The sequence below is a fragment of the Oncorhynchus keta genome, chromosome 1, assembly GCF_023373465.1.
Source record: "Oncorhynchus keta strain PuntledgeMale-10-30-2019 chromosome 1, Oket_V2, whole genome shotgun sequence".
In the NCBI taxonomy this organism is placed as follows: domain Eukaryota; kingdom Metazoa; phylum Chordata; class Actinopteri; order Salmoniformes; family Salmonidae; genus Oncorhynchus; species Oncorhynchus keta.
This window is the reverse complement of record NC_068421.1, coordinates 61415120-61441004: the sequence shown is the minus strand read 5'-3', so window position 1 is coordinate 61441004 and position 25885 is coordinate 61415120. Positions and strand designations below refer to the sequence as shown.

Genomic DNA, 25885 nt, shown 5'->3' with positions numbered 1-25885 from the left:
ACTATGGGGCCTAGCCCGAAACATGACAGACAGACCCAGATAATTGTTCCTCCTTCACCAAACTTTACTGTTGGCACTATGCATTTGGGCAGGTAGCTTTCTCCTGGCATCCGCCAAATCCAGATTCGTGCGTCGGACTGCCAGATGGTGAACTGTGATTCATTGCTCCAGAGAAAGCATTTCCACTGCTCCAGAGTCCAATGGCGGCGAGCTTTACCACGCCCCAGGTGACGCTTGGCATTGCGCATGGTGGAATTGGGCTTGTGTGCGGCTGCTCGGCCATGGAAACCCATTTCATGAAGTTCCAGACTAACAGTTCTTGTGCTGATGTTGCTTCTAGAGGCAGTTTGGAACTCGGTAGTGAGTGTTGCAACTGAAGACAGACGATTTTTACACACTTCAGCACAACTGCAGTCCCATTCTGTGAGCTTGTGTGACCTCCCACTTCGTGGCTGAGCCGTTGTTGCTCATAGACATGTCCCCTTCACAATAACAGCACTAACAGTTGATTGGGGCAGCTCTAGCAGGGCAAAAATTTAACAAACTGACTTGTTGTAAAGGTGGCATCCTATGACGTTGAAAGTCACTGAGCTCTTCAGTAAGGCCTGGAGATTGCATGACTTTATGCCTGCTTTTATATACCTGTCAGCTGCAACGGGTGTGACTGTTATATCCGAATCCACTCATTTGAAGGGGTGTCCACACACGGTTGTATATATAGTGTATTTAACTGCTATTGAGCGCAAGCAAAAAATAAACTAATTGCAAAGACAGGCAATCCAACTCATAAAGTTATACAAGTATGGGTAGTAGTTACCTAATGTCATTTGTGTTTGGACATTTACAAGCAAATGTGAACAAGAGACATGAACAAAGTTTTGACATATGCTTGTCTGAAGGAAGAACTGGCTCTGGAGCAGCATGTGTACACGCTGTGAACTGTGTAGAGTCTGGAGTCGCTAGGTCAACGGACCTAGTTCCTCCGAGAAGAGGGGGGAGGAGCTGACTGAGGGGCCCAAAAATAACCCTGCGACGAAATCAAGATAGCAGTGACAGCTGTACAGAACTCCTCTAAAGGGCTTTGACTTCTCAAACACGGTAGAAAGCTAACACTACATGATGGCCCATCTCCTTATTAATTCAGCCACTCACTTAGATAACTAGCGAGTTAAACCAAATACACAGCTGGACTCACCAGCTCCCGCTTTCTCCCGTTGTGCTATTTACAAACACGCATGTGACTGGCTCATCTGTTCTGGGGAACTACGGTAAGCTTCAAATAAGTAGGTTGGATGGTATTGAAAAACCATCCTGTGGCTATTTCCAAATACCCTGGTATACGGTGTATCGCCCAAGCCTACCACAAAGGGGTTTATCAATGACGGTTTCACTCCAATGATTGTGTAGGACTTTTATTTTGTTGGCCTGGGGAGTATTGGATACTTCTGTTTTTTCTTGGTTGGAGCAGTATGTCTCTGTGTGAATAAAGCACTATTGTATGCTGATTTTATGACATTTTGGTATTTATTGGGATCCGCATTAGCCGCTGCAAAAGCATCAGCTACTCTTCCTGGTGTCCACATGACATAATACATATTATAGAAAATGATTAGTCAATGACTGAAATACATACATTTAAACAGTCACACATAAACTACATATCGGTACATACACACAATATCTAGGTCGAATACATAGTACATTGGAAATTACAATACAAGACAGATAAAATGACTGTCTCTTCACAGTCCCCTTTGTGCAGCAAGGTATTATTTTATCTGTCTTTTGAAACTGTTTTTATTGCTACCTAGAGTTACTTGAGTTGAAGTCATGGCTCTATTTAATATTGTACGTTTACAAGCCTCTGCTCTGGATCTGGGGAGTGTGAAGAGACTTTTGGTTGCATGTCTTGTGTTGTACCGATGAGTGTCCGAACTGTGTGCCAACTGTTGAATAGACAGTTCTGGATCTTCAACACATCAATACCACCTCGCACAAAGACCAATAGTGATGCAGTCAATCTCTTCTCAACTTTGAGCCAGGAGAGATTGATATGCATGTTACTGAAACTTCCCGTCCGTGTGTACATCTAAGTGAGATAAATGCTGATTTGTTCTAGACCAACTGCAATTTACCTATGTCCTCCTTTGCCGCACTGGACCAACTGGGCAGTAGTCTAGGTGTGACAAAACTAGGGCCTGTAGGACCTATCTGGTCGATTTGAGATGTCAAGAAGGCAGAGCAACGCCCTATAATGGACAGATCTCTTCCCATTTTAGCAGCATTGAGCCTGTTTTGACCATGGCAGCTTGCTATCTAGGGTTACACCCAGCAGTTTAGTCTCCTCACCTTGCTCAATAGCCACATTATTCAGATCTAAATTCGGTTTAGCATTGAGCGAGTGAATAGTCAAGCATTATGCTTATAATTTGAGAGATTTAGCATCAACCTATTGCTAGTTACCCATTCTAAAACTGACTGGAGCTCTATATTAAGTGTCTCAGTTATTTATTTGACTGTTGCAGCCGACGTGTATACTGTTGAGTCGTCAGCATACATAGACACACAGGCTTTATTCAAGGTCAGTGGAAGGTAATTTGTAAAAACAGATAAAGATGGCCCTGACCGACTGCCCTGCGTATACCACACTCGACTAAATTAGCATGAGATAGGCTTCCATTGACGAAAACCCTCTGCCTTCTTTTAGATGCGTAACTCTCAATCCATAAGGCACAGGATGCAAATCCATAACACCTACGTTTTTTTTTCAGCAATAGTTTATGATCAATGACATTTTGACTGTGACCTCTCTCCGTAAACCTTATTTCATGTCATTGTTTTTTTCAATTAACTAACTTCTGTCTGAGCAAACTGCCCGACATGGACGAGCAAACTGCCCGACATGGAGATTGTCTTGTGTGCTCGGGTGGTAGCTGGTAGTAATAGTAATGTGTTCTATAAATTTTCTATAAATCAAATCAAAGTTTATTGGTCACTACCTGTCCACAGCATCAGTATGTCGTCTATGTACTTGTACCAACCCATGGCTTTCGGTAGGAAAGGGTTGACTTGGGGGTCAAACACTATCTTTCGAAAGCATAGCAGCACCAGTTGCAAGTCCTTTTCATTTAAGGTAGAAGTCCTTTTCAAACATTTTGGTAGATGTTGATATATAGTCATTCAACATCAAAGGAGACCAGAGTGACGACGTGTGAATTGGGTGGGTGCTATTGCAGGTAAGATAAGGTCAGACGATTCTCTCACATCGGAGGGGGGAGGTATTTATGGTTTGATGCAGTAGTCCACAAATTGTGACGGGTTCCAAAGGGGAGTAATTGCCGAACACTATCAGTCGTCCCGGGATTCATATATTTTTGGGGTGTATCTTAGGAACTGTGTAGATTACCGGCGTGGCACTGTTTTTATGCACCAACAGTCTGTTCTCTTTTGGTGATTTCATCCGAAAGCAGTTTTGTGGGGTTTGCAGTAAGTCTCTTATAGAATATCTGATAGTTCCGTTGCCTGAGTATTTCAGTCTTATAGACAGAGTAGTCTTGTACTGTAACAGCCACTCCCTTGTCCGCTGGGTGGATTATTATAGAGATGTCATTCTGGAGATTAAGCGCTTGTTTCTCAGAGTGAGTAAAGTTGTTCCATATAGCCTTGTTTTTCCATGTTCCACAGACTTTATTTGATAACCCTTATTATGTGCATCTTTGCGTTTTACGCATCAGTGCATAAGCTGCCTTTCACGCACGCTATTTAAATAGACCCTCCTTTTACGCACTAACTTTGTATTTATTCTTGTGCACTATTATTCATGTTGCCTTTATATATTGACATGATAACATTGTACGTATTTTGTATATGGTTTACATTGTCCCCACCTCTATTTGTAGAGAAGTCAGCTTCCGTCCACATTGCTTCCTGAAGACTAGTATTCGAAGCGTGTTGCAGTAGTGCATCCTGATATTATACACCATAGGCTGATCTGCCCCTTTCTATACATATTGTCTGTAAATAGTTAGCTGAAGTTTTTCTACATTGTACTTGATTTTCTTTCTTGGATTTAAATCACTTACCTTTTGAGATCAAGTGTAATGTCTCTTCCATTCAATTTGAAATGCCATGTGTGTTTGCCGGTAGAACAGGGACCCAGTGATGTGTACCCATTGTGTGTGTGTGTGTGTGTGTGTGTGTGTGTGTGTGTGTGTGTGTGTGTGTGTGTGTGTGTGTGTGTGTGTGTGTGTGTGTGTGTGTGTGTGTGTGTGTGCGTGCATTCACCCATGTGTGTACCCCCAGGTCCGCAGAGAGACGCCCAGGCGGGCCGGGAGTTTATCCTGAAGATGTTTGTGGACTTGAACCCGGACAGCGACAAGATCATCTACTCCCACTTCACCTGCGCCACGGACACTGAGAACATCCGCTTTGTGTTCGCGGCTGTCAAAGACACCATCCTGCAGCTCAACCTCAAAGAGTACAACTTGGTTTGAGAGAGAAGTTGAGCGAGAGAGAGACCTGCAGCCCACGCACAGCAGAGTGCACATCTATACACCAACAAATTAAACAGTACACAGTTCTGCACTAAAATACGCATGTGAACACATGCACCAATATAAATACACACACACTCTTAATAGATCCCAGGCTCTATCCACCCATGGCCCCAACATCCTCCTGCTCCTTGTCTATGGTTTAATTGGGTGTGTTTTTTCAGTTCCAGTCACCCCCCCCCCCATTCCTCTCTTCCTATTGCAGCCTATGCCCCTCCTGATGACACACACACACACACACACACACACACACACACACACACACATCTGCTCCAAGGCTGTCATGACCTGCCTGGGTGGTTGACAGGTCTCATTTGTCATCCGATGTGGCTCAGGCCTCTGGGTCACCCCTCTTAAAGGAGCGGGGGGGTAGTAGAGGTCTGTTTTGATTTGGTGGCTTGTGTGATTTAAAGGAAGGAAAGCTGAGGTTTTGGAGAACAGTAAAAGCTGGTGTCATCATCCCCCCTTCACCTCTGCCTGCAGGGTAGGAGTGAGGGCCGGGGACCCACCAGTCTGCAGGGGGGTTGTGGATAACTGCATAGAATTGAATCAGAGCAGGGGCAGGTGGTGCTGAGGTGTGTTGGGAAGCTCTACTCTACATGGTATTTTGAGGTGTGTGGAAAAACACACACCTCCCCCAGACTGGAAGACACCTTGCACTGTTGAATGTAAAAAGTGTGTGTAATACAAGCAAGAGGATGCTCACACACAGACAGAGCAAGGGTGGGAGAGATTAAGTAAATTGATCTGTGTATATTAAGAATGGTTTTAGTTTATTGATTACTACAATTGCTACTACTGCTTTCCAGCTAACTTAAGTCACAAGTTGGTCCTCCACACACAATGTCAGTGCAGCTTCTTTTTGGAAAGGCATTGGATATTTGTTTCCTATTTGGCCAATATTTTGAGAAACAGTAGTGATTATTAAGAGTAAATAATATTTTTTTAATTTGTTTAATTTATGGACCAGATCTCTAGATGTTGTTGGTCTGACTTTTCCTCCCTGCTTCCTTCCATCCAGGTGTCTCCATCAGATGGGGAGGGGGAGGGTTCATACTGCTGTAAAAACATGTTTTGTCTGCAAGTCATCTACCTTTCGTTAGAGACTTCATACTTTGTTGCAGTTCTGTTCCGTTTCAATTTTGAAATGCTTGAGAAGATTAATTTCTATTTAGGGTTGGCGCTTTATGCAAATAGTAAAATAAGACACTTATCAGTGGTTGAAGTTTTAACTGGTCCATGCTTGCATTTTTTTAAATGTAAGATTTTTGTTTGGTTTTCTTTTTTATCCCATATCTTATCTCTTGCTTGGTTAGAGTTCTTAAGATTCCATAGCTAACAATGTCAATAGATTTGCTATTTTGTTTTCGCAACATAATTCAGGTGAGTTTTCATTACTAGGGCTACTACTAGCAAAGTTGACAGAATGTAAAGACTATATGGATGATATAGTGCCAGGGAGCCAGATGGAAGGCTATTGCCACAGGTTCAGAGTGCGAACTGTCCAGGGACACCAGTTAGCATTGGAGGATGACTTCTGCTGGATATTTGCCTGTAAACTTTTAACAGCCTGTTTGGGCCCAGAGCAGAGCCTAGTAAAACCACAAGGTGATGGGGGTCTCACAGCTGCCTGTCTCAGCCAATCTTCAGTGTGCTCTTCCTTTTCCACCGGACAATCATGTCTTCTTCAGCGTGACTTTACTCCATTGTTGTGGGTAGTTAGTTTTACATCCCCTGCTAATCATGTTTCTATGCTTCACCTTTTGTACACTAAGAATGACCATGACTGGGATTGGACAGGGGTATTTTGTAGAAAGACGTTTGATTGCCACAGTGCTATTTGCACTCCAAAGAGCTTTGGGTTAGAATGGTCAGGTGAAACTTAACAGAAAAACTTTAGTTTTGACAGACATGACAAACTTGTTGTTCATATCTTGTATGTTTGGTGCCAAGTATTTCTCATTCTACATGGCAAGTAATTACCCTGCTAAGTTATCTGTGCTCTGTTTAAGCTCTAGCTGTGCATTTACAAGTATATTGAACCTAGGGATGTTTTGGGTATATCCTGAGTATACTCTTCAGTCCCCTTTACTAATATGTCCACTGTATACTAGTCTGGCTGAAAGATCCAACTTTTACCTTCCCTATACGTTGCCTCATAACATAAACACATTTACATTTACATTTAAGTCATTTAGCAGACGCTCTTATCCAGAGCGACTTACAAATTGGTGCATTCACCTTATGACCTCCAGTGGAACAGCCACTTTACAATAGTGCATCTAAATCTTTAGGGGGGTGAGAAGGATTACTTATCCTATCCTAGGTATTCCTTAAAGAGGTGGGGTTTCAGGTGTCTCTGGAAGGTGGTGATTGACTCCGCTGTCCTGGCGTCGTGAGGGAGTTTGTTCCACCATTGGGGAGCCAGAGCAGCGAACAGTTTTGACTGGGCTGAGCGGGAACTGTACTTCCTCAGTGGTAGGGAGGCGAGCAGGCCAGAGGTGGATGAACGCAGTGGCCTTGTTTGGGTGTAGGGCCTGATCAGGGTTGGTGTAACTAATGGACATTTCTATAAAAAAATATATATATTTTGGAAAAGTTGTCACATTTCCTTTTAAAACAGCTCATTTATATATTTACAACATTTATACACATAAAACAGCATTTGAATATTACATTTAAATTTGTTAAAAAGTACATGTTGAACAATAGAAACCATGAATAAAAGTACTTTTCCTTGTAAAAACATAAAATTCTGTAAATGATTTAACAAGGTAACCATTTTTAAGACATGAAAACATGTTAAGTCACTTTGTTAAAAGGCAGTTTTCGGTCCTTTGGACAGGAACGGGGTGAGTCCTTATCAAACTCGCCTCCTAAAAATGTTGCTTTTACTGGAGGTGGAAAGTATTACGTTACAAAAGTTTTAAACATGTTGGACATTGTGTAATGCCTTATCATTTGGCCAAGCCACGGGTGGATGCATTTGAAGGCCTTTCTTTGTTAATTAATTTTCCCACAGCCAATACTTTATATACCACATTATTTGTGAAGTGTCCGTACAAAGCAGAAATATGAATGCTTCCTGTGCAACTGCAGATGAGGCTTTTGTCTTAATTAGACATTTGAAAATTTGACTTTAGTTCGTGATTGCATTTGCCATGATCTTGTTGAGATTGTGGGCAAGTTGTCAGTTCTCTCAGGAGTACGAAGGTCTCTTGTCAGAGCAGGCTGGACTGAGATTTTGCCTCTGGTACTTTAGATCTCCACCAACGCGGCAGCTTGTTTTTTAATTGTTTTAGTGGTTACAGCTTCTCTGCTGCTCTTACCTCAAGAAGCACAGTCATCCCCTTTTGACCTGTGGTTCACTTGCATAGGTAGAGTAGGGTTTAGTTCTTCTCATGCTGGGCTCTTTACATGCGTGTAACCCCCCAGTAAGTGATTGTGCTTTTCTTTTGTTTCATTATACTCTATTTCCTGTAAGCATCTGCATCAGCTTGTGGTCCAGTGGGTTTGAGGTGTATGATGTGCTGTGTGGTTGCTCAGCCCCCCCCAAAAAGGTCCAGTGCAGGCCTCCCTCCCTGCTGTTTCTAAACATGGGCATAGAGTCAGTGTGTCGGTTTACACAAAGTACCCTGGTTTTCACCACATGGACTATGGACAGTGTGTTGTATGTAGCTCAGTTTTATGTCCACCCTGTATAGCACACTAATTGAACGTCACAATAACTAGTAAGAGAACACGTAAGAGAAGTACCGTCAGCATTAAAACCAGCACTGTGGGGTTTGTTGAAGGGATACACTACTAGAAGCAAGTTCGTGCCATAGACTGAATAGCATTATATACAAACAGTTGCGACCACTCTTCCAGACAGTTTCCCTTGAAATAAGCCTGTTATACTTCAGCTTTATTTATTGTAATACTTTGCCAAGTGAAGGTACCGAAAGGGCAATATACTATAGCAGTTGGATTAATCGGTGAATTAATTAATATAGTGTTGTTTTAGAATGTCAGCTGTTCTCTCCCCTTACTTGATCTATTATATTTTATTTCTTCCGGGTCAATGCACTGAACCTGCTCTGCAGCAATGGGACTGCCTGCATTCATGCAACTTACAAGCACGTTTGTCGGTACTATGAGATGTGTGTACACTTTTGATGGTTAATGCTTTTGCTTGAGATCGATACTGATGTGATTGATGCATAGAAATACTAAAAGCTGTCTTTGCATCTTTTTGTTTCTTTTGTAAGTCAGATGTTACCTGAACACTTGTATTTAGGACCACTTAATATGATAGATTTTTTAAATAAGAGGTTAAATAAACTTTGTCTAGTGGTGTGAAAATTGAAAGTAATGTATTTTCTTTTCTAAGTATAACAAATGTAAATTATGTACAATAATGAGTGTGCCAATCCCCATTCTTTGTAGAGCCAGACTCTAAACAAGTGCCAATGTGAAAAATCATAAAAAGGACCTATGTATTTCATGGTCAAATTTTTAAAACAAATAAACACTAAGTACGTGATTAAGATAAATGGACAACTTTACTCTGTATTTTGGATTAATGATGAACTTTGGCTTTTAAATGTCATTTTAATTGCATGTGTTGGGGGTGGAAGGGGAGGAAATGGTATTAATGCAAAGCCCTTCAGAAAAGGGTCCTAATGGTTATTGATTTACAGTATTTTAGCCATATTTCTCTTTTGTATGTTTCATTTCAACCACTGTTGCCTGAACCTCATTCAAACATGAAAATTATTTTCATAGCCTTCTCCTTAAAAGAAAAAATCTGTTTTCAATTGGAATAAAATGTGTTCCTATACTCTATACTAGTGTTGTCTTTATTATGAACAATTTCCAAATAAGCTTTTGATACAGCCTATGTAGCGCCTACAGTATGATGTTAAAGATTTGAACAAATAGGAATCCAGAAAACATACACTTGGTGCATTTTCTTATGTGGTTGACATTTGTTAATACCACTGCTCAGTGGGAAACGACAAACAGACAAATGTAACTACTCTACTAATTTTAAGTGGTATTTTGGTGTTCACTTTATGTTCCCTTCCACGAGGGGCGCTAGTTCTTTAGCCTTCCAATGGGGTGATTTTTGGGCATGTTCAGAAGTGAAACGTTGTAGAAAGTTTCAGATAGAAATACATTTTCTAGAACGCTGTTCCAATTGACAAAGGGGAAATCTCAATTACTTACCCTCGCGTCCTCTCTCCTCGCCGCCTCAAACCCCATTGGAGGAGAAAGGGGTTGGACCTCTGGCTTGCTCATTCGATGAGTTTTGAAGAGGCTAGGATAGAGGACGCGAGGAGGATTTAATTGAGATTCTCCCATAGAATATGATTTGTTCTGTGCGTTCGAGTTCTACGTTGGGCGTTTTGTATCGTCGCACCTTGCCCCAGGAATGGAATGTCTTCAGCCCCGCAACTGCCATACATTGACTGTTCGGCTAGGGCTCTGCAAGATACTGAAGCTGAGCGAGTGTATCATTTAAAGTTTCCTACGCGATTTGTTATTGTAATGATTAACGCGTAAATAGTTGTATTGCGACAACTGTTTACTCGTACTACTTGGTATTTTTTTGGTTGTTGTGAAGAAACGGTGAGGATTCAACTTCAGCGAATCCGGAGGTCCATTTTGTTATTTTTGCGAACCAAGCTGTTTTTTCCACTGAAGCTTTTATGGTGTTAGCGGACAGAGCTCGTTGGCTTTGTTGCGTTTGCTAAAATACACGGCGAATGAAGATTGAACAAAATAAACCACGACAAGACATATCAATAGGTGTTAGCTATATGCATATTATATTTAGCTAGTACGTAAGCTAACGTGACCTAGCTAGTTACTACAGGCTGAAAGCTAGCAACAGTGATGAATCATTTTGAGCGACAGCCTTTGAAGAATTAAGCGAGGACCGATCAAATGGTTGAGGTTTGTAGCTAGTTCATCAACAAAGAGAGAACGAAATTAAATCAGGTGACTAATAACGTTAGGCTACCTCTGTCGAAAGATCTACACCTGGACAAACATATCATATTAGTTAGCTAACGCCAACTGCATCACCAATTTTGGGACAAGAGCTAACTAGCTATCTGGTCAGCTCGTGCGATTCTTGGCTAGATTCAAGCTTGCAAATACGGACAAAGAGGACCAACGTAAGCAAATATTTTTGTGTCAGCATTTAGAATCTTCCTCATTCATCGTATTTGGAAAGGAAAACAATAAACAAGGAATTGACATGATGTTTCCACAATCCAGACATTCAGTAAGTGGGTTTAATTTAATATTCAGACGCACTTGCAGTTTTTTTAGGATTATTTTCTGCACTGAACTTGTTTGTATGCGCGTGCTAGTTACATTGTATCACGCTAGGTATATACAAGGAGCAAGACCGTTACTTTGTATTATATCAAAGGTTTTTGACATGACAAGTGTTTTTATGCCCTCGGCATGTCACTACGCCAAGAGAAGAGGATTGTCAAATGTCGTTTGATTACCAAACCAGATAGTTACTCATGCGTAACCACCAGCGTTCCTTATTTTGCCTATTTACTTGTACTCACACATTTGCATACCTATGTTGAATGGGATTTCACAGGTTGTTATTTTACACTAATTCATGATCATGCTCATATCCAGGTTTTTGCATCAAACATCAGTGAAACAATTCCAAGAGTAGTTCTGTTCAGTACAGAATCAACATGATTTGCATTGTAAATTAAGTTGGATTGCAAGCCAGATGGGTAATGTAACTAGAGAGAAGGGCTTCTATGCTTGTGTCTAAAGTAAAATTACCAAACAAAGTAATGCATGCAGTGGAGAGGTGACTTGCACAGGGAGCCCCAGATTATGACATTGAAGAAGTTGTGACTCTGCAGGGATGGTACAGGTACTACTTTCCCAACTGTCTTATTTCGACCTTGAAATCAACCTCAGATTTGCTTTGGAGATGCTGGGTGAGAGCTTATCAACTTTCCCCAAAAGTTCTCATTGACTTGCACAAAAGTGCCTTCCATAGCAACATTCAAGGATTAACAAGCCCTTCATTTTACCCTCTGAGGGAGACTTGGTTCGTGTCCAATGTTGATTACATTTCAGAAATCAGAACTGCCAATGACATATAATTTGATGTTAGTTCCTTTGACAATGACTGATGTCTACGTGATTCTCTTGACCAGGGGTGGGAAACTCCAGTCCACGGGGGCCGGAGTGGTGTCGCACTTTTCCTCATCCCTAGCAAACACAGCTGACTTAAACGGAACAAAAATATAAATGCAACATACAATAATTTCACTTTACTGAGTTACAGTTCGTATAAGGAAATAAGTCATTGAAATAAATGCGTTGGGCCATAATCTGTGGATTTCGGATAGATGAATATCTGTATTCACAGTTGTTGGTCGCATAGCTTTTAAAAATAATAAAAAAAATGGATCAGAAAACAAGTCAGTATCTGGTGTGACCATTTGCCTCATGCAGTGCAACACATCTCCTTCACATGTAGTTTGTCAGGCTGTTGATTGTAGCCTGTGGAATGTTGTCCCATTCCTCTTTTAATGGCTGTGCGAAGTTGCTGGATATCGTTGGGAACTGGAACACGCTGTTGTACATGTCAATCCAGAGCATCCCAAACATGCTTCATGGGTGACATGTCTGAGTATGCAGGCCATGGAAGAACTGGGACATTTTCAGCTTCCAGGAATTGTGTACAGATCTTTGCAATGTGGGGCCATGCATTATCATGCTGAAACATGAGGTGATCGCGGTGGATGAATAGCACTGCAATGGGCCTCTTGTCCCGGTATCTCTGTGCTTTCAAATTGCCATTGATAAAATTGAATTTTGTTTGTTGTCTGTAGCCTTTACCCCACCGCCACCATGGGGCACTCTGTTCACAATGTTGACATCAGCAAACCGCTCGCCCACACGACACCATACATGTGGTCTGCTGTTGTGAGGCCAATTGGCTGTACTGCCAAATTCTCTAAAATTATGTTGGAGGCAGCTTATGATAGAGAAGTGAACATTCCTGCAGTCAGCATGCCAATTTATTGTCCCCAGCACAAGGTGCACCTGTGTAATGATCATGCTATTTAATCAGTTTCTTGATATGCTGCACCTGTCAAGTGGATATATCTTGGCAAAGGAGAAATGTGTGCACAATTTGCGAGAAATAAGCTTTTTGTGTGTATGGAACATTTCTGGGATATTTTATTTCATCTCATAACATGGGACCAACACTTTACATGTTGCGTTTTATATTTTTATTCTGCATTTGCATTCTAAACTGAAGATCATGAATAGTTGATTATTGGAGTCGGGTGTGTTAGCTGGGGCAAAAGTATACCTCCATTAAGGCCCAATGAGGACTGGAGTTACCCATCCCTGCTCTTGACAATAAAATACATAAGTGAAGTGTCCATCTACCGGAGTATCCAGAATAATAATGAAGGGTAGAGCTGGTACTGGCTTGTGATTCATGGCCTGCAACCCAAATGTAGCAGGTCCATGTTGTTCCTTGACGTTGGTAATGGAACACATATTTGCTAGCATGAAAACAAGTAACTCTGGTGGTCGGGTGCTTTTGATGACTGGAATAGGCCATCATCCAGTTTATTTCCCAAATCCCAAGTATCCATGGTAACAAACTTTGGTCTATGGAAAACGCAGGCTCTCTCCCCATGGTCTGACACATTTGTCTATTCATTTAGGTAAAAAATAAACACTGCAGTAAACATCCATTTTTTAAATGTTCACATCACTCGTGCTAAACTGAGCTCAAATATAACTGAAAATGAAATCTTTGGAATAAAATGTAGGTAAACACAATTTTATTTATTTATTTAACCAGGTGGGCCAGTTGAGAAGTTCTTTGCAGGACTATTATGTTGCCACGGTGCACTTGCTCCATATCAGCGATTTGTCGTCGCCAGTTCTAACACAGAAGGAGTAAGGGTTGTTTCCTCAGGCTAGAGCCTGTATGTCCCATGACATGAATGGTGTGCCTTTTTGCATCAGCCAGTGCAGCCACGGCATGCAGCTCTGTTCTGAGGCTGGCGTTGTCTGCGAGGACCGCTCCTGCCACTTCATACCTCATCAGTGTGCAGAGGAGAAGTGAAGAGCTTGTAATTGTGTGAGATCTTACTGGCTCCCCATCGCACTCTCCAGAATCCTTCCGCTGACTGAGTTAGACTCTGCATTAGAGTTCAACCTGATTCCAGTTGGTGGGTTGTCTCCCCAATGTCTCTCACCCTCATCAGGAGTGGAACAGCTTGTGTGATAGGCCTGCAACCCAAAGCTATCTTCTATAATGAAAATAAATACCCATGCTAGCATACTACGTACTTAAACGGTATACTATGGACTCAACTTTTTATACTATGTAGCACAGTACCGTTTTGATAAAAAAGAAGCCATGCAGTAGCTCCTCCCGACTGGCTGAGTAGGTGGGGCAGGCCGAGGTGTGGGTGAATTTTTCCAAATTCAACAGACATGCATCGCATTAACCAGCCTGATAATGGCCCATTTTCCAATTTGATTAATTGCTCTAAACTCTGAATAGAATGAGAATTCTAGGCCTAATCAGGCTGGTTATAGGCAGACTATCACATTCAACCTATACCATAGCCCATCTGCTATTTTAAAAAAAGGACTGAAGATAGAACAGATCATTTGGTTCCATTTCAACATTTATTAGTGAAACCAAAGCGCTGTAACATAAATTAAATCAAATAGCCTAATACACACACCTTAACTTTTCAAATGTTGTTCAAATCAAAGGCTGTTGCACAGGAACATGGACAGTCGAGTCCATCGCAAATTCAGAACCGCTGGACAACAACAATACACTAAAGCACTGATCATTGGGAACAAGATCAGAATGACGGCTGCGGCTTGATACATTAATTAAATAGGTAGCCTGCAAACTAAAACAATCCATATGTTCAAATCAGAAGGCCTGATTTAACATGCCATTAATAACGCAGCCACATCCTGAGTACCTGTTACCGACACATTCAAAAATTAAGATTGTTTAGTATTTAGTTCAAAAGCTCTAAGGCCAAGAGAACAAACGCTTTTCAATGAGAACAGAAATCCACTTTGGGTTAAAAAAATGTAATTAAAAAACACTTATTTTCAAAGATGTAGCCTACGATGCAATACTTGTGATCATTGTAAGGAGAACAAAAACTACTTGGTGCATATTTGAACACCACACATTCAGCATCTTCCCAATATAAGTGGCCTAGTGTTGGCTACTTGAAGAGAACTAGGGCCTATCACGCGCAGCCCACCTCTTCCAATGCATCGTGGGAAAGTGTGCATTGAATTCTACCAGATGGCAGAAATTAGTTTAACTTTCTGACATTTGAACCATACTCGATTTAAAACATTTTTTAAAATCATACACTATTAAACATTTTCGCATACTGATAATGCCTCATGCACTATTACGTTGTTTCCTGCAATTCATTAATTTCGGAAGGGCATCCCTATATCTAATTGATCAGCTGTTGTCATTTTAAAGTATACTCTTTTCAAAATGTTGCGTACTATAAACGGCTTACTATTTTAGGACGCAAGTATGGGTATTCGGATACGACCACTGACTTCTACCCTCATAACAAACTGGTGTGAAACAGAGCTTCCAATAAATATCACATATATTGAACAAACATATAAATGTAACATGCACAATTTCCCCCCATTTTTTATTTTTTTTTACTGAGTTACAGTTCAGAAAAGAAAATCAGTCAGTTGAAATAAATTATTTAGGCCTTAATCTATGGATTTCACACAACTTTTTCCCCACAAAAAGGCTTATCATAGACAGAAATACTCCTCAGCACCCCCCTCCTACTATCCCGCAGGTAGAGATCCTAAGCTGGTGGTCTGCGGTTGTGATGCTGGTTAGATATACTGCCAAATTCTCTAAAATGACGTTCGAGGTAGCTTATGGTAGCGAAATCAACATGAAATGCTCTGGCAACGGCTCTGTTGGACATTTCTGCAGTCAACATGACAAGTGCATGCTCCCTCAACTTGAGACATTTGTGACAAAACTGCATATTTTAGTTGCCTTATTGTTGTCCCCAGCACAAGGTGCACCTGTGTAATGTTCATGCTGTTTAATCAACTTCTTGATATGCCACACCTGTCAGGTGTATGGATTGTCTTGGCAAAGTAGAAATGCTCAATAACAAGGATGTAAACCTTTTTTTTTGCGTATGGAACATTTCTGTGATCTTTTATTTCAGTTCGTGAAACATGGGTCCAACACTGTACATGTTGCGCTTTGTATATTTGCATTTGTTGATTTAGCTAATAAATAAATACATTTAAAAAATAATTCTGGGATGCCATCCACTTTTCTGCAATTCCAATGACCCTAGGTTGGAGAAGATGCCTTGGTGCTGTAGCTAGCCAGTCATCTCTGATGTGGTGCACTGGCGTTCAGTCACCTTTAACAAGGTGAGAACCTGACCATTTGTCACTTGTTTTCCCCCCCTAATCCAATTCAGTGCCCTTATGCTACTTGATTGGAGTATTAAAACCCAATCACAGGATTTAAAAACGTGGATTATGGATTTAGTGCGATGCTTTGTGAGACCTACAGCAGTTGGTTCACCCTTGGAGCATAAGTAGTTAATGTTGCACCTCCACTCTGTGCTGCTGACGCCCTCCTCAAATCAAACTGAACAGTGCTGCTGGCTGGGCTGCCACAGGCCCTGTGGTTGGAAATATGTGACAGCTATAGATATGACTGTCAGAGATTAGAACCGTCATGATGGAAGACTTAAACTGGAGCCTGACAGCGGAGATGGATCTCTCAAATTCACCCGGTTCAGAAATGCCTCAAAGGTGATTTAGCTCGGAGTGCTTAAAGCAGAGTGTTTCACCTTATATATTTTTGTAACTAGCCTAGTATATTCCATGTTATTGTAAATCAATTAAATGTAAGTTATTTTGCCTTCATCCCCCATGCAATTAAAGTGTTGTAATTGTAATGGATTTAAGAAACTGAATGTGCGTAGGGTTCTTGCAGGAGTGTAGCAGTTACAGAACTATCACTCATCTTTCAAACCCCTGTTACCAGTGACAACGACAGATGTTAGACCCAGGTGTATTTGCATACATTTGGTTGTAACACAGATAAACAAATGGCAGATGATTGATTGTTGACAGATGACCCGGGGAAAAGATTAACACCATTCAAATAATGAATATGCAAATTGTTTCCTAAAGAGCTCAGTCACTATAGTGGGTCAGTAGAATCCGTTGGTTTAAGTGAAGAAATCTTCATTTGGAAGTGGCTGCAGTCGGACCCAGATGTTTGCATTTACTATATTGTTTGGAGCCTGTTTAATCCTATGCATCTACAAAGCAGTTTCTGCTGTAAATAGGACCCACAGAACAGCGTGTAGCCGACACTGCTAAATGTAGTAGTATGGGAGTAAAATCTCACAAACCTATTGGCTGTGACTCACAAGTTTGCATGAACACACACACACACGCACATGTTCCCTGCTTGTTGCCCTTTATCATGCATTTCCTCCCAGATTTGATGTAGTGGTGGAAGGGAAGAGGGTGCACAGGCATTATTAAGCCCACTTGAATTAACAGAACAGCCCCCAGCCTTTTCTCTAAAGCCTCCAGCTGGGGGAACTTAATCCCCATGGTCCCCTGTCTCGCCCATTAAACAAACTCCCTCCCACCCCTGCTCAATCGCTCTGTTACTCACACAGTGCACCACAAGCACACAGAGTGAACACACAAGGGCACCCTCTTCACCTGTCTCTAGCCAAAGCTGACATCCACTCGTCAATGCAGTAATGATTGCACACATATTTAAATTAACTCTAGGTTGCCTATGTCTTTCGCACTTTCCCATACACAACATCAATAACAAGGGTACAGACACTTCTACAAATAACACCGTTTATGCACGCATACACACAAATGTGTGGCCTCAAGGGTCTTATCTGCTTTTTGTTTCTGGGGAACAAATTGAATGTGGGGCTTGACACATACACAGCCAGCAGATGTCTGGGTCGTTAAGGGCAGAGTCGCTCATTAGCATGACAGAGGGCCCAGAGCACCACCTCCCCCACTCTGCGGGGGGCACAGCTATTGAGGGCAAGCCATGGGTCACAGGTGATATTGATTTTACTGGAGGGCCACACTGGCTGATTTTCAAATGACTGTTGGGTTGGGGGATTGGGACAGTCTCCAAGTCCCCATCATAAATACACACATTCTAAGCAGGGAAGGCATACACACCTCCCCTTTCTGTCAGTTCATACCTGCCAATTTTGGAAGACTAACACAAAAGATTGGTTCTGCCCCCCAAAAACTATTATTTCACAAATAGCCATTTCAGTAATTGCTGACTAGATGAAATGCGAGGACTAAGGCTAAAGGGTGTTTGAATATTTTACACATTTTAAGCAATGGGAAAGTAACATTTTTGGTGTTCTGATTTTAGGTCCTGGTTAGAATTCATTACTTCTTAAATCCTCTGAGAAGTGAAAGAACCATAGCCTTGTTGAATGTGTGAAAAGCATTGCTATTGTGCTGCTGAGAGGATTGGTTCTGTTGGTTGTTATTACAAGACTTGAAGATTGCATGGAGAGACACCTGTTATAGCCTTCCGCCCAGCACCTTTCTGACCACACTCTGTATGAGTGATGATTGTGTGTGGGTGGATTTTATGAGCCTCTGTTTTGTGTTCATAAATTATTGCATGCTTTGTGTGGGTTGGCCTTTTGTCTGTATACATTTATTCCCGACGCTGCGAAAACTGTGAGAGAAAAGGACAAAGTGTAGGATGTTGGCAAGAGGGAGAAGCGGAGCATAAGGATGGTGTGTGTGTGTGTGTAGATGTGGTCTGTATGTGGGAGGAGGGAATATGGCGGGGGATTAAGTTTACTACAAGCATAACTCTGTTGATCTATGTGTGTGCACATGGGTGAAGTGGAATTTTCTTTGGAGTAGGGGAACACTTTTTGATAAAATGATATGCTTGCCGGTCCCACTCCCATTCACAAGGGGGCGATGGCAACATGTTTTTGATTTTTTTGTTGTTGATTTTGTGAAAACAAGAAAGTATCACCTTCCCTTGCTTGTCGAAGCTAGTGGCAGCCTGGCTAGCTGATGTTGGCCTGGCTAAAAACAGAGCAAGCAAGCTAGCCTTTTTAGATCTCCATGTGAAATTATCTGATTTATAATACAAAAATATGCCCTGGTTTGATGTGCTGCTTGTAGATTAATTCCCATATCAGCTAAAAATAGAACGTCATGTTTTGGTCATAGAGTAAAAAAGCACATGGCTAGCAAGTTGCCTATAGCAGGTTTTACCAATTCACAATTGCCTGTAATAACTAGTTATTACTTCTAAACCAAATACATTTTGGGGTGGATTCTTCTTGTTTGGTTTACTATTTGAACAGTTGCTGAGATTATATTTGGTTATCAATCCAAAATGGGCTACTTTGACGATTGGCCTAGAGATCAGATTAAGGAACCAAGCGACAACACTGCCCCCACGGCTGCGAAAGGAATGATACTTTTTTACTTCCTGAAAATTCTCTGTATGTTGAATGCCGGAGTCTATTACAAAGGACCCGCCCCCTTTGTGACAAAACAACATTGCAACACTCTGAATCTTGCGTCTGCGTAGAGTTTGTACCAAGCTTTAGAAGTGGAGCGGCAGCTGCATTAGTATTCAGAGGTGGCTGTGTGTGGGTGGAGGGGGGGGGGGCACCCCTGAGCAGCGCGCTGGGCTGGAACAAAGCGTCTCGGCGGGGGGGGTTTTGATTGGCCAACCCCTGTACAGGCCCCAGACCTGCCAGAACACAGGCACTGCAGAGCCCAGACAAGAGAATTAGCTGTACTCCCTCCTTTCACACACGCAGGGCAGGAGGAAGACTGGAGCAACAAAACACCTCATCCTGGAGCTCTTTGAAAACTCCAGAGATCTACGGCAGGCAGCCCTCCCAGACTGAGCTGTACATGCCCAGGTGTAGGCTGTGGGATGGCTGGGTCTAACTAGCCAGCTAGCTACGGTCATTGTTCCACAAATAGGAGTCAGTGCAGAGGGAGCATTTTAGGATGATCTGTCCACTTATTTTGGTTATCAACCAGGGAGTAATCTTAGTACCTCCCTTTTGGACCCATGTAAGTAATAACCTGGGTTTTTACAAGCAGGCATAACCGCACTCTCTGTAATCTCACAGCCTCCTTCACCAGGCCATTATTAATCTCTCCTATGGTTTCCCAAACCCGCAACCCTGCTTCCCAACTCGTGACATTGCTCATTTCCCCTTGCCTTGCAGTCTTCCTCGGCTTGTTGCAGTTCCTGTGCTTTTGCCCTAGCTTTTGTGGGTGTGTGTTTAGGGTTTAATATTTTCCCGTTTTTTTTTTTTTTTTTACAAATGTTCCATCCAGAGAATAAATCACCTTTCCTCCGGATATCCCGGTATATCTCGCAACAACAGGAAATGTCATTCAAAGGCATTATAAAGCATATAAATGTCTGGATTTGATTAGAGATTTGATCAGCATGAACATTCCAACCTGATGCCCCCTGAACCTGATGAACCATATAATAAATACATTTTATGAGCACTACATTAACGACATTTACTGAGCCAAAACTCAAAAAAGCCCAAATGATCGTGCTGTTATCCAATACATATATGATATAGGCTACTGCACATTACGCACAACTGAAAAACATAAAAGCCCATAAATATGGCTGGCTATATGCTCTCTTGGGTAGATGAATGAAACTAGCTCCAGTAGGCTAATCTTTTTGTGTGAGCTGTTACTGTACTCTTGTATCATATGTACTGGGATTATGCACATTATTCAAACCATGATGAAGCAGAAGAGTACATGCGATCCTGGTGCAACACATGCGGCCTACAGTTACAAGTATAGGCTAGTGAATTTGTTTTTAATTTTGAAATGCAGTATAATAGGGCCTGACGCATATACAGTACCAGTCAAGTTTAGACAAACCTACTCATTCCAGGGTTTTTATTTTTACTACATGATTCCATATCTGTTATTTCATAGTTTGTCTTCACTATTATTCTACAATCTAGAAAATTGTTTAAAAAAATGAAAAAATTATCTGGAATGAGTAGGTGTGTCAACTTTTGACTGGTACTGTATACCTTTCATAATATTTCCCCTCATGTTAGTAGCCTACCTCTTTCTCTCTATTGTTGCTAATGACATCCTTGAATAATATAGGACTGGAATTAGATGCAAAGGCTTTCACTTTTCTTCACAAAGATTGAATGGATATGGGTCTGAATAAATAACTGCTATAGCCTACTGCCATTGTGTGTTCGCTCTTCTTTCAAACTACACATGAGTTCTATTGGCTGCTGTATTTAACGTTCTGCAAAAAATAGATTGCATCCCTCTTTGAATAGTCTATTGGAATAAGAAATGCTTAAAAAAAATAATGTCCAGCAAGCTATTGTAGTGTAGCATTTCCTGCATGGGACTCGAAGAGCTAAAGAGCATTTTTTTTAAGGAGAGACCAGCAGAATACAGGTGATTGCGTAAGAGACAGAGGCTGTAAGTTAAAAGCGTATTATGCATAACCCATCATTCATTATCTAAATACAAGGATGATACTGCATTGAATGTATTACCTGTGTGTGTGTGTGTGTGTGTGTGTGTGTGTGTGTGTGTGTGTGTGTGTGTGTGTGTGTGTGTGTGTGTGTGTGTGTGTGTGTGTGTGTGAGAGAGAGAGCTACAGTTGCTACAGAGAGCTACAGTTGAAGTCGGAAGTTTACATACACCTTAGCCAAATACATTTAAACTCAGTTTTCCACAAACATTTAATCCTAGTAAAAAATTCCCTGTTTTAGGTCAGTTAGGATCACCACTTGATTTAAAAAATGTGAACCGTCAGGATAATAATAGTGATTTATTTCAGCTTTTATTTCTTTCATCACATACCCAGTGGGTCAGAAGTTTACATACACTCAATTAGTATTTGGTAGCATTGTCTTTAAATAGTTTAACTTGGGTTAAGCGTTTCGGGTAGCCTTCCACAAGCTTCCCACAATAAGTTGGGGGAATTTTGGCCCATTCCTCCTGACAGAGCTGCTGTAACGGAGTCAGGTTTGTAGGCCTCCTTGCTCGCACACGCTTTTATAGTTCTGCCCACACATTTTCAATGATATTTAGGTCAGGGCTTTGTGATGGCCACTCCAATACCTTGACTTTGTTGTCCTTAAGCCATTTTGCATCAACTTCGGAAGTATGCTTGGGGTCCTTGTCCATTTTGAAGACCCATTTGCGACCAAGCTTTAACTTCCTGACTGATGTCTTGAGATGTTGCTTTAATATATCCACATAATTATCCTGCCTCATTATGCCATCTATTTTGTGAAGTGCACCAGTCCCTCCTGCAGCAAAGCACCCCCACAACATGATGCTGCAAGCCTCCCTCTTTTTCCTCCAAACATAACGATGTTCATTATGGCCAAACAATTTTATTTTTGTTTCATCAGACGAGGATTTTTTTGATGAGGTCTTAGCTGATTTCTTTTGATTTTCCCATGATGTCAAGCAGAGGCACTAACAGACTTGCAAAAACTATAGTTTGTTAACAAGACATTTGTGGAGTGGTTGAAAAACAAGTTTTAATGACTCCAACCTAAGTGTATGTAAACTTCCGACTTCAACTGTACATACATATGTAACAGTATAATTTTAAACCGTCCCCTCGCCCAAACCCGGGCGCGAACCAGGGACCTTCTGCACACATCAACAACAGTCACCCACGAAGCGTCGTTACCCATCGCTCCACACAAGCCGCGGCCCTTGCAGAGCAAGGGGAACTACTACTTCAAGGTCTCAGAGCAAGTGACGTAACCGATTGAACCGCTATTTAGCGCGCACCGCTAACTAAGCTAGCCGTTTCACATCCGTTACACATACATACATACATACATCCCTCTTTCACACTTCCTCTGTCACACACAGCTCAAAAATGTAGGACAATTCCTCATTTCATTCTGCCCCAGTCTTTTGAGATGCATTAAAAAACTTTGTGCTCTGGTGGGGCAATAGAGACGGGATTCATCTTTTCAGGAAATTGTCATCCTTTCCTCCCCCAGTCCAGCACACAGACTTAAAAAAATAAAAATAATAATCATACAATCCGAGTTAAATCTACTCTCCATGGTCTCCTGAGTGGCACTGCATCACAGTGCTAGTTGTGCCACTAGAAATTCTGGGTACGAGTCCAGGCTCTGTCGCAGCCGGCCGCGACCCGGAGACCCATGGGGCGGTTCACAATTGGCCCAGCGTCGTCTAGGTTAGGGGAGGTTTTGGCTGGCAGTGATGTCCTCTTCCAATCGCGCAATAGCGACTCCTGTGGCGGGCCGGGGGCAGTGCATGCTGACACAGTCGCCAGGTGTACGGTGTTTCCTCCAACACATTGGTGCGGCGGGCTTCCCCGCTTTGTGTCAAGAAGCAGTGCGGCTTGGTAGGGTTGTGTTTCAGAGGATGCATGGCTCTTGACCTTCGCCTCTCCCAAGTCCGTATGGGAGTTGCAGCCATGAGACAAGACTAACTACCAATTGGATACCACGAAAAGGGGAGGGGGGTGTACAAAATCAATAAATCTGCTCTCCACCATAATGTCTATCTTTAACAAGGATTACAAACCCAATCCTATGTTTCTGCTCAGCAGATCAGACCACAAAGGCAGGAGAGTGCCATTAATCTGTGGGAGTGGCTGTGCTTCACGCATGCACACACAGGCGCACACACACCGACAATAACACCGGGTATCATCAGAAAACATCCTCCTCAGTGTAAATCCTGCCTGAGGGGAACAGCAGTGTGGGGATTGCATTTCCTGCATCTCCGGCTCCCTGTTTACATCGACACTGGAGAGAGAGCGTGAGAGGGCAAGCGAGAGAGGGGTTTGTTCTGAATCCCCACATTCAGGGTGGAACCAAACCAGCAGGGAATCTCTCAAATGGGTAATTAGAGGAAAAAGGAAATGATACACAGTGCAAATCTGTATTAGAACTTCATGGATTCATGAACATTAAACCTGCACACAAACCTACCTAAAACACAAAACCAACTACAATGAAACAGTACCAGTTTACTACCTAGGATGAACCCATATAAGAACACATCGCACACAGACCTACATAACAAAGAATATATCTGTAGGTGCTACAAAGCAAACATTGGTGTCATATGAAACTTTATTGCTTGTTGTAGTATTTTACTTTAAAATACAATTTCTTTCATTTATGATTATAGAAAAATATACAACTTATGATTTGGCAAATGTTTTATATTGTTAAAAAATATATATAAAACAACATGCTGTAATTGCAACGATTTTACTGAGTGACAGTTCATAAGGAAATCAGTCAATTGAAATAAAATGCATCTAGGGATTTCACATGACTGAATACAGATATGCCAGGCCCAGCCAATTAGAATGAGTTTTTCCCTTACGAACAGGCCTTATTAGAGACATAAATACTCCTTAGTTTCATCAGCTGTCCGGGTGGCTGGTCTCAGACGATACCGCAGGTGAAGAAGATGGATGTGGAGGTCATGGGCAAGCGTAGATACACGTGATCTGTGGTTCTGGGGCCGGTTGGACGTAAAAATTATGTTGGAGGTGGCTTATTTTAACATTAAATTATCTGGCAACAGCTCTGGTGGACATTCCTGCAGTCAACATGCAAATTGCATGTTTAGATTGAGAAAAATTAAAGGAAGAATTTCCCTTCTCATTGACTTCTCAAACCCCATTCTAGTCTGTTTTCCCGGATGTCTTGATATTGCGCCTCTGGGTTTAGAAACTCTGTGGTGCAGGTCTGTGATTGGTTACATTGCCTACTACACCAATTTCTCAGTATAAAATTGCCATTCATTTAACTAGCAGATCCCACTCTGGAACTTTGATATGGCGCGGTTCGTAGCCTTGTGGTTAGAGCGTTGGGCCAGTAACCGAAAGGTTGCTAGATCAAATCCCCAAGCTGACAAGGTACAAATCTGTCTTTCTGCCCCTGAACAATGCCCCTAACCCACTGTTCCTAGGCCATCATTGTAAATAAGAATTTGTCCTTAACTGACTTGCCTAGTTAAATAATAATACAATATATTTTTTTTAAATAAGCCAGTAGAGTGAGTATGTAACAATTGCCAAATCATAATTTATATTCATAAATTAATACCACTCATATTTCAGAGCAAGCGGTATAGCTTCATATGACACCAATTTTTGCTCTGTAGCACCTCTATAACATTATGTCTTAAAGGGTAGCTCAGCTGTAGGAGGGTAACTGAGCTGGTAGAGCATGGTGCTTCCAATGCCAGGGTTGGAGGTGTGATTCACACAGGGGACCAGAATGAAGAAAAAAGTATGAAAATGTATGCAATCAGTACTGGATAAGAGAGCCTGCTAAATTTCTAAAATATAAGGGCTAGAATGTGATAAATTATGCAAACTTTGACTAAATATTCCCAATTATGATTTTAGATACAAATATATGTCAACAATCCTTCCTCCAAAAGACCATTCTATGACTTAAATTTGGTTTCATGAGGAATCACCCTGATCTGCTTGTAGAGCCACTGTACCCAGTGAGCAGAGAGACAGAGGTCTGACTGGCTCAGGGCCAGGCCAACCCATGCATGTTAGGGGCTGAGGAATTGGATTGTCTCTTCAGCATTGGACTGGGCTTTAGATACAGCAACAGGGAGCCTAATCCTGTTTGGGCCAGGAATTTGATTTTGATTATTATCTCCATGGACCAGGCCGGGCTTACCCCCATTCCCGAGATGCGGTTATCCCCCACCCTAAGCCCAGCTGATTTGACCTTGTTAAGACGCTTTAAAGGAGATTATTCTACTTTTATCACTTCTAGTGAAGTGCACTCGCAAACAGACTGCAAGGCAGGCCAAGCATGGCAGTCAAAACACACACACAACGCATGGGCATGGAGGGCATACCAGCACACACACACACAAAACACATGGGAGGGCACACACACATTTGGGTTGAATAACAGGAACCCGGTTACCAAGAGTTACCGCCCAAAACCACTCCCTTTTCCTGGGATAAAAAACTGTGAGAAACGGGTGAATTATAATACATACACATGTGGAGTGGTTAAAAAACAAGTTTTAATGACTCCAACCTAAGTTTATGTAAACTTCCGACTTCAACTGAATGTACAGTACCAGTCAAAAGTTTGGACACCTACTCATTCAAGGGTTTGTTGTTAATTTTACTGTTTTCTACATTGTAGAATAAT

The 25885-nt window shown here is 41.7% G+C and overlaps 2 protein-coding genes across 4 annotated transcripts in view; both read left to right on the top strand.

Moving 5' to 3' along the window:
- The window catches only part of LOC118390019 (guanine nucleotide-binding protein subunit alpha-11), a 90138-nt gene extending 83292 nt beyond the window's left edge, over positions 1-6846 (top strand). For both annotated transcript variants that reach the window (XM_052457152.1, XM_035780138.2), the window contains one exon: positions 4303-6846. In XM_052457152.1, the coding sequence (XP_052313112.1) occupies positions 4303-4493 (191 nt within the window). In that variant the 3' untranslated portion in view covers positions 4494-6846. The remainder of the gene's footprint in view (positions 1-4302) is intronic.
- Positions 6847-9814: 2968 nt separating this feature from the next.
- Positions 9815-25885, top strand: part of LOC118390006 (TLE family member 5-like) — a 37339-nt gene continuing 21268 nt past the window's right edge. The window contains exon 1 of one of the 2 annotated variants that reach the window (XM_035780117.2): positions 9815-10827. In XM_035780117.2, coding sequence (XP_035636010.1) covers positions 10801-10827 — 27 coding nt within the window. In that variant the 5' untranslated portion in view covers positions 9815-10800. The remainder of the gene's footprint in view (positions 10828-25885) is intronic. The other variant, XM_035780125.2, reaches the window with a different exon arrangement.